At 35.5% G+C, this 13038-nt stretch overlaps 1 protein-coding gene across 1 annotated transcript in view; it reads right to left on the bottom strand.

The window, feature by feature from the left end:
* Positions 1-1249: 1249 nt before the first annotated feature.
* LOC110038021 overlaps positions 1250-13038 on the bottom strand; it is a 70000-nt gene continuing 58211 nt past the window's right edge. Inside the window, exons 7-9 of the mRNA XM_020742776.1 lie at positions 2034-2159; positions 1875-1923; positions 1250-1734 (exon numbers count right to left, since the gene is read on the bottom strand). Of these exons, the coding sequence (XP_020598435.1) occupies positions 1576-1734; positions 1875-1923; positions 2034-2159 (334 nt within the window). The 3' untranslated portion in view covers positions 1250-1575. The remainder of the gene's footprint in view (positions 1735-1874; positions 1924-2033; positions 2160-13038) is intronic.

The following is a 13038-nucleotide window of genomic DNA, read 5'->3' as shown; positions in this document are numbered from 1 at the left end:
TTGACTTAAACTCGGTAAGTGAATCTACCTCAACCAAATTAGCTTGAATGCCAAGTTGAGCTTGAGTTTGACCAGCAAAAGTCATACATAGCATATTAGTCAAGTGTCCAACTCCTTTAATTGTAATATAGTTTTTAGTAGAGGGACAATAATGATAGTCAAATTATATTAGTCGGGCAACAACATTAGGGCATCTAGGGACTAATAATGACAATTGGATAATGGATGTGGAATACTAGTGATTCAAATATGACAATTGTGTTAAGATTGACATAAATCAAATGATTTTGGTTGAACGACCCCGATCAAACTAAATCATTAGCTACAATGACCCTGAGTGTTAATCATCAAAACAAACTCTTAAGCTCTTCACATCTTCAAGCTTTCTCTTGATATATTAAATGAGACCATTTATAATTTTTTATAATGTTCTTTAAAAAACTTATCTCAAATCCCACAACTCTACTAAATAGCCTATAATAATTTGTTTGATCGTAGATCATTCTTTAAAATTTATATGCATTAAATAAAAATTGAATAGTCTTGGGCTCATTAAATTTCTCACATCAATACAATTGATCTGCACATAAGTTGGTAAAATTTAAAATAGTTGACACTTTGAATTTATATTATAAAATTTAATCGTAGATAACCCACAACACTACTAAATAGCCTATAATAATTTGTTTGATCGTAGATCACTCTTTAAAAATTTATATACATCAAATAAAAATTGAATAGTCTTGGGCTCATTAAATTTTTCACATCAATGCAATTGATTTGAACATAAGTTGGAAAAATTTAAAATAGTTGGCACTTTGAATTTATATTATAAAATTTTCTGTCAGAATTTAAATACTTAATTTAGGTGTAGCTTGACTTAGCCCATTTTTTTATGCCAATGGATTCTTGTCATCAAAACAGAATATAAATGTATTTGAATTGAAGGTCAGTTGAATTTTCTGAAAATTTTCTAATTCAAAATTTATATCAATCTTCATCCAACATATAAATAAGATATAAATAATAGTTAATTAGTCAATGTCAATCAATGTTCATGAACTGTCAATTACAGCCTTTACACAGGCATTATTTGGATCAAGGAGGATTTCTTTGGATCAATTCGCTTTTATCAACAATAATAAAATCTATAACTCTGAAATGAGGAATAATATAGCACTTATTACTGCTTAAAATGCACGAAACATCAGCAAGCAGTAATAAATTCAGCGATATTTAACAGAAATTGTTCCAATAAAAGTTGTTCAGCATTTCTTATAATTACTAGTAACGAAAATGCATTAACAGGACATTGTCCGTGAAAAAACGAAAATAATAGGACATTATACAAATGCTCAAATATACCTCGCCTGGATGCTCTGCGCACACCTGAGGGATACAATATTTCTCGAAAAAAAATTTAGAATCGCAGAATTCTGGAACTATTTGAACATTCAACTAGCTTCATTCTAGGCTTGTATTAAAATCCTGAAGGGATCTACAGCTTCAATTGTAACAGGTCTACTTCATGAAATAACCAGGCAGTAGAAAAGTTTGAACCTTTGACTCTTCATTTCATTCGAACTTAAACCATTCCCAGTTAGCATACAATTTAGCTTCATCATCAAAAGGCAGCACCTCATCTAGAAGTTGATCCACTTTCGGAGTTGCTGACATAACTGATGTCTTTTGTTTATACCTCCTTGCCATGTCTTCCGCCTCCGAGAAAACCTTCTGCAGTGAAAAGCTTATGAGAAACCTTCCGGCTAAAAATTCCATCACCCCAACAAAAAAGCAGTACTAAACAAAAAGATTCATTGGTTTAAAATAAATGAATACAATAGAGCCAAAAAAGAGAAATTAGTTAGTTTTACCTGCTTATCTGAAAGAAATAGACCAGGTTTGCTCTCAAGATCAGCAATGCTGTTAGTACATGATTGAAAAAATAAATTAAAAAGCAAGGTACAACCAGAAATTAAGTTTGAATCATTTCTTAGCTGCACGTTTCAAACCCAACATCAATGGAAACTCACCTCAAGGATATCTTGTCTGGAAACATAGATTTGACAACAAGAATTTTGACCCTTTCGTCAACTTCAAGAACATCGCTCACAGAAGCTACACGGGTGCGACTTATATTCGAGATATGAAGTAAGCCGCTGAAAAAAGAGATTTACCAAAGTATTAGCAACCAATAGCAGTTCAATATTTGATGTAGGCACGTGGAATTTGGTATGGATGCAGTAATGTAAATGCATGGACTCGCTTGCATGCGTGCACTCCAGTCAAAATCACTAAAGCTCAGAGACACTATGAAGTATAATTATAAATTCCAAATTGCATCTTTCTCTCTTTATTAAGTTTGAATTGTTTGACTTATGCTATACCCTAAATTACTGTAATCATAGACTAGTTGACTTAAATTACAAACTTTTACCGAGTCAAGTATTTTCATTTAAGCATCTTTAACATTTGAGTTTGTTCTTTCCAACGTGTACCTAAAATGTTAGCACATCCATCTACATAAATATCTATTAAATATTGTTAGTTAAAAAAATGTGTGATTATCATAATATTTTAATACAAATTAGGGCTTATGAAAATAATAATCTCTTCTTGATATGGCGAACATCCTTCAATTCTAAGAAAAAAATCTTGAAGTTTTTATTGACTCTCCTATGCATTCTTATATTTTTTTCTCTTTAATATGCTATGAATGAAATGGTGCATGAGTAAATAATATTTGGAATATTTAAACTGAGATTTATATTATAGTAAACTAAATGCAGATAATACTACTAAAAAAATGCAGATAATACTACAACTAAACCACTACTCCCCATTCCGAGATATTAAAAGTAAGAAAAATAAAATTAAAAATAGAAAGAAATGAGCAAAAGACAAAAAATATAAGTATCAAGACAAACTCATATAAACACAAGCCCTGATTGGGCTTTCGAAAACAGTGTAAATAATCTATTATCTAAATGAACTAGTTGTAACAGAAAGATCTATTTTCATCGTATTATTGTTGCTACTCTCTCCATATTCTTGTTATTGCTACTATAATTTCATAATTCTATAAACTAGATCAAACTGCCCAATCAAACTGGTTAACTATTCAATATTGAACCAATTCTCAGACAATTTGATCCAGGCTCAAGACCAGACAAAATTAGTCATAACTGACAAGTGAACTAGTAAATGAACAAATAGGTCTCATTTTTTAAAGGTCACCGAGTGCATAATGTCAATGTCGTATGGCGCAGCTAGGGCTGTCAAAAAAGCTCGTTGTTCGCGAACAGTTCGTGTTCGGTTCGTCAATGAGTTCGTGTTCGATTCGTTCGATAAGTAAACGAGACAAACGCGAACAAATTTTTTTCGTTCGGTTAGTTAAACGAACCAAACATGAACAGTAATGCGTTCGTTCGTGTTCGAATCGTTATTGTTTGAAATATAAAATATCATAAAATAATTATATATAAAAAATTTATTATATTTTAAAACATTAAATTTTATAAATTATAATATATAATAAAATAATAATAATAATATATTAATATACTATAGTAGTAATATACTAATATAGATATTGTATATTTATATAATATAAGTTATATAATTAATATATAATATTCGTGTTCGGCTCGTTCGTTAAGAAACGAACACGAGCTTATTTCAAACAAACTAAATTTTAAACGAACCGAACACGAACACAAGCTTTGTTCGTTCGTGTTCGGTTCGTTTACACCCCTAGGCGCAGCACTGCACACCTTGATGTCATTTGCAAGCATGATATGGCAAATCAAAATGATGCGTGCTTTTTGGCCAGGCATGTGCAATGGCACATGGTGCATTGCCCCAATAAAGTGCACCAAGTTCTTTTTTTTATTTAATATGAAAAAAATCTACATACATACGATTTAATTCAGATATAATTATTTATTGAACATCTAAAATTTAATATTTAATTATATAGTACATAAATACTAATTCTAACTTTTTAAAGTGCAATACACATTTGTCATAATATATTTTAATGTGCTTATGACATATATATGTACATATATTGGCAAAATATCTGCCCACATTGCATTGTTTGCATAATAGCGTATGTTATTACATGACCAAGAGTTATTGCATCCACACTATAACTTTACGATTGCTAATAGAAATGAGGTTCTAAATATGCTAAAAAAGCATATTCGTGACATTAAACTCAATGCAGGTCACGCAAATTAACGACAAAAAGGAGTAGAATAATGTTACTATGATCATCAGCTTTAAGAATGAGATTGCACCGAAGTTCTATACAAAACTACTACGAAGAAGCAGATGATGAGCTGGAGGTGAGTTTCCCAAAACTTAGTTTATGACAAACAAATTTTAAGCAAGATCAATATCCAATCATATATGGGTGAGCAACAATATTAGACCGATGAAGGTAGTCATGAAAATCAAGACTTCTCTGTGACACATCAAGGCTGCAAGATGATGCAAATAAGAAAATTAAAAAAAAAAAAACTCAAAAATAAAAGGAATGGGCAAGTGAAACCAAAATTTGAAATTTGGTGCCAATGACAAAAAAAACATTATGTAGAAAACATATTCTTGTAGTGCTTATCTCGAGTCGATGATGAAACATCTTTAGTATTTATCGTATATCTAAAGCATTTGTCGCATCATCAAATGGATTACAACGATCTAATATCTTCCTGCCTCTTATAATACATGATTAAAAATCACTCACCAAAAAGATCAAAAAAATAATAATAATAAACAAGACCTGTGAATTATTGAGAAGAAAACAGGAATGTGTAATCGTTCATCATAATATAGCATGTACAATACACTCAGTTAGCCATTGATGTTCCATTACGCATACATTATTATATATGTAAAATACACTCAGTTGCTTGATTTTCTATCCATTGATGTTCCATTACGGTCGTATATAATGTTATTAATCGTTCATCATAATATAGCATGTAAAATACAATCAGTTAGCCATTGATGTTCCGTTACGCATACATTATTATATATGTACAATAAACTCAGTTGCTTGATTTTCTATCCATTGATGTTCCATTACGGTCGTATATAATGTTATTAATTTTTATATGCCTATTCATGCCAAATTGTTTGATGGATTTTACTCAGCGCCAGAAGCAGCGCCGACGACGCCTTCTGATAGAGAGGGCGACTTTAATTAAATGGTCTCTAGTGCCGACGGCGCCAATGTCGGTTCAGACCCTGTTTCTAGAAGATTCGACGAATTTGGACGTTTTTTGAAGAGTTTTTGGATGCACCTACTGGACAACCGACTCTAGGCTCTATTTCGGGCCGAAATTGATCACATAAGGCGCTCCTCATTCCTCTTGCTCATTTTCGCCACACCTCGCCTCATACACTTTTTCCATCTTCATTTCACCACCATTCAAGGGCTCCATTCCACTTCGATATTGGAGTCAATTAGTGATTTTTCTTTAATAGTTTAGAGTTTTTGTTGTGAGATTGTGTGAATTCTTCTCTAAGAGTGTTGGAGAATGAGAAAAGTGAGATTTATTCTTCCTACATTTCCTAGGAGAGGCTACAAGGGATTTGTTTTGAGAAAGAGTTTCAGATAAGTGTTGTTTGTTTATTAGTGTTGTATGAACTTTCTTTTATATATGAAATTTGTATTTTATTGTATCTTTCTCATGAATTCTGAGTAGTTTCTTTATCTTTCTCCCTACTCTGAGATATGATGAAATAAAGAGATAATACAGATGTGTCAATATTAAATTATAAAATAAATTCTGATTATTTTTCAACTCCGAACTTAATTTACCTTTTGATCTGGTCAATTGAATTGTTAAAATGTGTTGTGAAACATATGACCCGGAAAATGGAGTATGATATCTACAACAGTGTGAGGATCACATTTGATTCTATGAAAGAATATTTCATTCATGGAATTAAGTGCAAATAAATATAAAAATATACATTGTTGGGTGTAGAATTGGAGATTTTAGAGTGACAAACTAAAATCCTCAATTCAGTCTTAGTGTTTAAGAACTAAAGCGAAAGTTAGCCTTCAAGTAAAGGGAAGTAGGAGCTCTGGAGTGGGAGCCAGTATTCCCCTAGCCTAGCCACGGATTTAAGGACTAAACCTGGGATTAGTCAATGATTTTCTATAACACTATATCACGGTAGAGAATTAAAACTACTCATATTTAACACAATACATATTAAAACCATTTATCTCATCTCATTTTACCAAAATTTCATTGTAGTGGAAAAGATGCTTTTTCACAAAAGAAAATCTTCATCACATAAACACAGTTACATAGTATTATAGTTCAATAGTTTAATAGTTACTGTTTTAAACTTTGCATTTCAGTTTTGCTAGTAATTAAATAATTTAGTTTTATTAGCATCTTACACATTCGAAATTAATGAGAGTAATTTCATTTGATTTCTGAGAATTTTCTAGTTAATTTACCATTTAAAATTTAAACCTTCCCTGTGGGATCGATATTCGAGACTTTAATAGAAAGTTCTTTATTATTTGATAATGATACGTATACTTGCGTAGAATCCCAACATTAATTGTTTAAATTTCTTAAACATTAATTGTAATTGTTTAAATTTCTTAATCATAAATATTACATCAAGCTTTTGACACCGTTACATAGAGGAGTCAAACTTATATAAATTTTATACAACTATATTTCACCTGGATCAAAGCAACACAGAATATAAACGCTAAAAATAAAAAATCACAAAAAATAGAAAGAACATCAAGATATAGTGTGGAAAACCCCGAGAATGGCAAAACATCACAAAGCCACATCACATCAAGAAATCCTTTTGAAAAATAAAGAGAATTGTACAAATTACACCACACTAAAGTCTCTCCGCACTTTTGAACTTAAGAACAATCATTTTCTTCTTCCTCAAACAGAAGAACATCAAAATCGCATATAAGAAATCAAATCACCAGACACCGACAGGGAAGTCAAAACTTAATGGGAACAACTTCCCTGTTTGTTTACTAATGTCAGGGCACCGTGATATGGCTCTGTTGCACTCCAACAAGAGCTGGCGAGAAATCCGGGTGGTGCAATGTCGTGCTTTCAAGTTTTTGAACCAATTTAGGCATTGCGGCATTGCTAAACCCGGCCTTGGGGTGCTGCATCTTAGCATCGCGTTGCTCCCTCTAGGCACTGGAGTGTCGTGCTCTCAGGTTATGACATGTATCGAGCACGACTTCACTACTCTTTAGGCATTGGCATTGTGAATATTTAAAAAAAATCAGGGCAAGATGCAGCACCCCAAACCCAAAATAGGGGGGGGCCCCCCCCCCCCCCCCAACGCGGCAAACTCACCATCAAGCTTGAAAGCCAAAAACTAATGGCTTTCAGTGGCAAATTGGTTAACATAATAATACTTCACATTATAACAATCTCCCACTTTGAGAACCATTGCAATCAATTCTACATATCCTAAACTGCAACATCTTAATTGTAGTGTGGCACATCCTTGTCTCAACCTTCCTGAACGCCAACCGAACTTAGTCAACATATCTGTAGGAATTTGAGCTGAGTATCTTCTCCAAAGATAATTGATCATCTTCTATGAGTGAATAAATGAAATAATACCCTTGCAGAATGTGCATTCTCCTTAAATAAAATACGAAATTCTTTGTTGGATAAATGACACTAATACTATCACTATGAAGTTTTACATTCCCTTACTACTTGCCCATCTTTCATAAAACTATGCAACCAAATCTTTTTCTTGCTAGCCTCAATGATAGCAATATACTCAGCTTGAGTAATCGATAATATAATAATCTTTTGTAACCTGAAAACCCAACTCACTATTGTGTTCCCCAAAGTAAAGATATAACATGTACTTCTACCATGAATATCTCCTATCAGATTTGAATCTACATATTCCTAAAAAATAATTCTTGTACTTCCAAAACAAAGTGTCGTGTTGATTGTTCCTCTCAATTATCTGAGAATCCACTTCACTGTCTCCCAATGATGTTTGTCTAGATTACTCATTTATCGACTGACAACAACCATTGCATGTAAAATATCTGATATTTTCATAAAATCGCATACATCATACATCAAATGCTAAAGCATATGAAGTTCGTCTCATTTGTTTTTTGCTCTGCTTCAAACGTATGCAATTGTGATTCGGGAGCGGGGCTCTCACGATCTTGTGACCGCGAGGTGCGGCATCAAGGTCATGTGCTGGGCAAAACTAAATAGAAGGCTATTTTTTAATTTCTTTCTATTTATAGCATGTTTCCTTTTATTCTTCCTTCATTCTAGTCCTCAAATTTATATAGGTTGAATTAGGGCTTTGAAATTCAGGCTTTCGTGTTTTGTTCGGTACAATCGTTAGCATCTCAGTGTTTTCTTCTTGGGGTTGTATCTAACAACCGAGTGATGCTCCGGTTGTACCTCGCTCCCTATGTGGTGATTTAACATTTTCCAATCCTTCCACGTCCCTCCATCTTCACTGCACACTTCCATTGTTCTAGCCGCCCGAATTGACTGTCTTGGTTGTTGCTTCCTGCAATTTCTATCTCCAAGTCATGCCCATCTGTTATGTTTGTCGTCATCATTCTAGACAGCAAGGAGTTTTTGTCTCTGCCTTGTCCAACCCTTCGGCATTACATCCCACCAAATTCCTTCACCATCACTGCCCAAAATTGCAACCCATCATGATGTTCACGTCATTCCAGCCATCATTCATGCATGTTGCCGCTTGTATTGCTTCCCATCCTTCTGTCTCCTGTAGTCCCCACAAATTGAATAACCTAATCAGACTTCACATCATAACAATCTCTCACTATGTGACTAATTGCAATCAATTATGCTCCGCCAAAACTGCAACAAATTAATATTTATTAAATGCAGTGTGGCTCATCCTTGTCTCAACCTTCCTAAACTCAAGTTGAAATAGTTTCTGAGTTGTGTCTCTTCTCTAAAAAAAAATAACCATCTTCTAGGAGTGACTAATAAAAAAATATCTTAGTTGAATGTGCTTTTTTCTGACATGAAATGTGGCTCTTTGCTAGATGTATGGCACTAAAACTATCACCATAAGGTTTTCCATCTCTTACTCTTTGCACAGTTCTATCATAAAGCTCTGCAGCCAAATAATTTCCTTATTAGCCTCAGTGATAGCAATATACTTAACTTTTGTAGTTGATAATATAATAATCTTCTGTAAACTAGAAATCCAACTCATTGTTGTGTTCCCCAAAATGAAGAAATAACTTGTTGTACTTCTACCACCAATATCCTATGTTAAATATGAATCTGCATATCCCTGTAGATTAATCTCTGCGCTTTCAAAGCAAAATGCATTTTTTACTGTTATCCTCAATTATCTGACAATCCACTTCCCCGCCTCTCAATGATGTTTGTCTGGATTATTCATTTACCAGTTGATAACTCCCACTGCAAGTACAACTTCTGGTATTATACATATCACCGCAAATATCTGACCGCCAACTGCTGAAGCATATAGAGTTCTTCTCATCTGTGGTTGCTCTGCATAGAACTAGGAAAATTGTGACTTGGGAGCAGGAGTCTTGCAATTCCATGACCACGAGGCACAACTTCTGGGTCACGCATAGGACAGAACCAAACCATAGGATTTTTAATTATTTTCTTTCAACTTTCCAACATGTTTACTTTTATCCTTCATTCAAGTCCTTTCCTTTATATAGGTTGCATTAGGGCTTTGCAATTCAGGCTTTCGTGTGTTTTGTTTGAGACAATTATCGACACCTTCTAAAGGGAGTATCTAGGCGTCGGTGCTTCGGTTGTATCTAGCCCTTGATGTGGTGATTTGTCCTTCCCCAACCTGTCCAGATCCCTTCCGCTTTACTGCCCCACCTCCCCCATCTTCGCAGTCACCCAAAACCACTTGACTCAGTTGTTCCTTCCAGCAATTTCTATTTCCAAGCTACACTATCTGTCGTTTTGCTTTCTACCGCAGTTGTTGCCTCTGCCTTATCTAACTCTTCTGCATGCTTCCGGCCTCCCTCGTTCGCCGCCACCACCCAAAATTGCCGCCCATTCTGTTGTTCTTACTATTCCAGCCATCATTCAGGCTTGTTGCTGTTTGGATTACTTCCCATCCTGCTGTCTCCTACAGTCCCTACCTGCTGCCACTTGCAGCCATTTCCTTTCAGCTTGCTAACGTCACCCGGAACAACAACCTTGTTGTACTTCGAGTGAGAATTAATTCTAATTTTCTTAATTAAGGAAATTAGAATTAATTGGTAAATCCCTTAAATTAAGAAAATTAGAATAAATTTATAATCTCTTAAAATCTATTTATAATCTCTTAAATTAAGGGAATTAGTTAAATAGTTTCCTAGTATTTTCCCCTTTTTATTTCCTATATAATACCTTGTATGATCAAGAAGGAAAAAGGAATACAAATTATTCTTTTGATTTTCACATGGTATCAGAGACCAGGCTCAAACCCTAGAAGAGATCGCCTCTGTTGCCGCCATTCGAGCTTGCGTCGATCTCAGCGCAATCCTGTGCCGATCTCAGCGCTTCGACTCCTCCAGCGCGTCGATCTCAGCACGTCGACACGCGTTTCTTGGCGGCACGCGGCCCCTCTGCCTCGTTCTAGTAGCGAGTTCGAGAGGAACGGGATTCCTCCCGAGCACGGGATTCCAGTAGCGACTCTTCCTTCCGAGCACGAGCTGCTTTCGCCTTCATGTTCGTTCTCATCTTCTTCGGCCTCTGGTTCTCTGCGATCTGCCTCGCACTCCATCCTTTGCCGCTGAAGTACTTTCCCCTGTTTGCCGCTGAAGTACTTTCCCCTGTTTGCCGCTGCAATCCTGTGCCGCAGATCTCTCTGTCGCTGTTTGGATTCTTTGTATTGGCTGCCTTAATTGCTGTTATTCTTTTACCAGTGCAGGGTGATTCTAGCCTTAATTGCTGCAAATTTTTCTTCTTCATCATGTCAATGTCCGAAACCACTATCTCCAACTACTCCAACCATTCTGAAGAATACAATGCTGCTCAGAAAATTGGAGAGTTGCAGAATATTCGGGCATCCAACAGGTTCAATGGGAAGAACTATCTCAAATGGTCCCAAATTGTCCGCACATACCTAAAAGGCAAAGGGAGGATTAATCACCTACTTGGAACCGGACCAGAACAAAGGGATCCAGCCTACTCTACAACATGGGAAGAGGAGGATTCCATGATTATGTCCTGGCTATGGGATTTTATGGACCCAACGATCAGTGACACTTGCATGTTCTTGAACACGACAAAGAAAATCTGGGACTATATCAACCGCACATACTCGAAAGCCCGCGATGCTGCCCTTGTGTATGAAATCAAGGAAAAAATCGGAGCAACCAAACAAGGAGACAAATCTGTCATAGAGTATGCAACTCTATTGCAGAATCTGTGGCAGGAACTGAATCACTATCGTGTAATTGAGATGAAATGCCCTGATGATGCTGCCACCTTGAAGAAGTTCATTGAGAAGGATCAAATATATGATTTTTTGGCATGATTGAATCCTGAATTTGATCATGTTAGAATCCAAATCCTCGGCAAGGAGGATACACCGTCTCTAGAAGAGACAATCTCATTAATCTGAGCTGAAGAAAGTCGGAGGAGTGTCATGCTAGAACCACATACGATGGATGGGTCAGCCTTAGCAGCAAACACAAATCAAGAGAAGTCAAAGAACGATAACCAAGAGAAAGAGAACAAAGACAATCTTTGGTGTACTTATTGCAAGAAACCGAGGCATACAAGGGAGAAGTGTTGGAAGTTAAATGGTAAACCTCCAAGCCGAGAATAGGGCAACCGTGAGGAGAAACAAAGGCCTCGAGCGCATATGGCAGAGCAAACCAATATGGAGGAAAAATCAACAATAGGGGGATTCAGCAGTGAAGAAATTGAGAAATTGAGAAACTTATTGGGATCTCTTGAGAAGCCTTCTGGAGCATGTTCGATAGCTCTTTCAGGTAAAACTGTTTTCTTGAATGTCTTAGACAAATTATATACCAACTCTTGGATCATTGACTCTGGTGCTACTGACCATATGAGTAATAGAAAAATTATCATGGTCAATGACTCTTTAGCTACCGTTGCAGGGATTGATGATATACATATCACACCTAGCCTTATCCTGAAAAACGTTCTCCATGTACCCAAACCGTCAACAAGCCTTGTGTCCATTCAAAAATTGACTCATGATCTCAAATATTATGCTGTTTTTTTACTTCTTATTGTGTTTTTCAGGAACAGGACTCGGGAAGGAGGATTGGACTTGCTAGGGAAAGGAGCGGTCTTTACCACCTTGAACCATCCCAGAAACTCAGGAGTAATTTGTCCTCATCTTTCCTTAGTTCCTCAAACAAACATGTCATTATTGACAAAACATAACCGTGTATCTTTTCCTATTAGCAATAAAAGAAGTTTTAATTATTTTCATCTAATTCAGTGACATATGGGGTCCTTCCACTATACCTTTCATTGTGACATTTGTGAATTGACAAAACATAACCGTGTATCTTTTCCTATTAGCAATGAAAGAAGTTTTAATCCTTTTCATCTAATTCAGTGACATATGAGGTCCTTCCACTATACCTAATGTTTCTGGGGCTTGTTGGTTTGTATCCTTAATTGATGATTGCACTTGGGTTACATGACTCTTTCTTCTTAAACAAAAATCTGATGTTAGCTCAGTTATACCTAACTTCCATTCAATGATTCAAAATCAATTTGGGGTCAAAATAAAAAGCTTTACGACTGACAATGCTAGAGATTACTTCAATCAAATTCTTTCACCTTATTTTCAATCATAGGGGATTATTCATAACTCATCATGTGTGGACGCACCCCAACAAAATGGGGTAACTGAAAGAAAGAATGGGCATTTACTCAACACCACCCGAGTCTTACTCTTTCAAGGAAATGTTCCTAAGTCCTATTTGGGAGAAGCCGTTCTTACTGCCACACACATGCTCAATAGACTTCCCTC

This window comes from Phalaenopsis equestris, unplaced genomic scaffold, assembly GCF_001263595.1.
Source record: "Phalaenopsis equestris unplaced genomic scaffold, ASM126359v1 Scaffold229182, whole genome shotgun sequence".
In the NCBI taxonomy this organism is placed as follows: domain Eukaryota; kingdom Viridiplantae; phylum Streptophyta; class Magnoliopsida; order Asparagales; family Orchidaceae; genus Phalaenopsis; species Phalaenopsis equestris.
The sequence above is the reverse complement of the archived record's forward strand: the minus strand, read 5'-3'. Positions and strand labels throughout refer to the sequence as shown.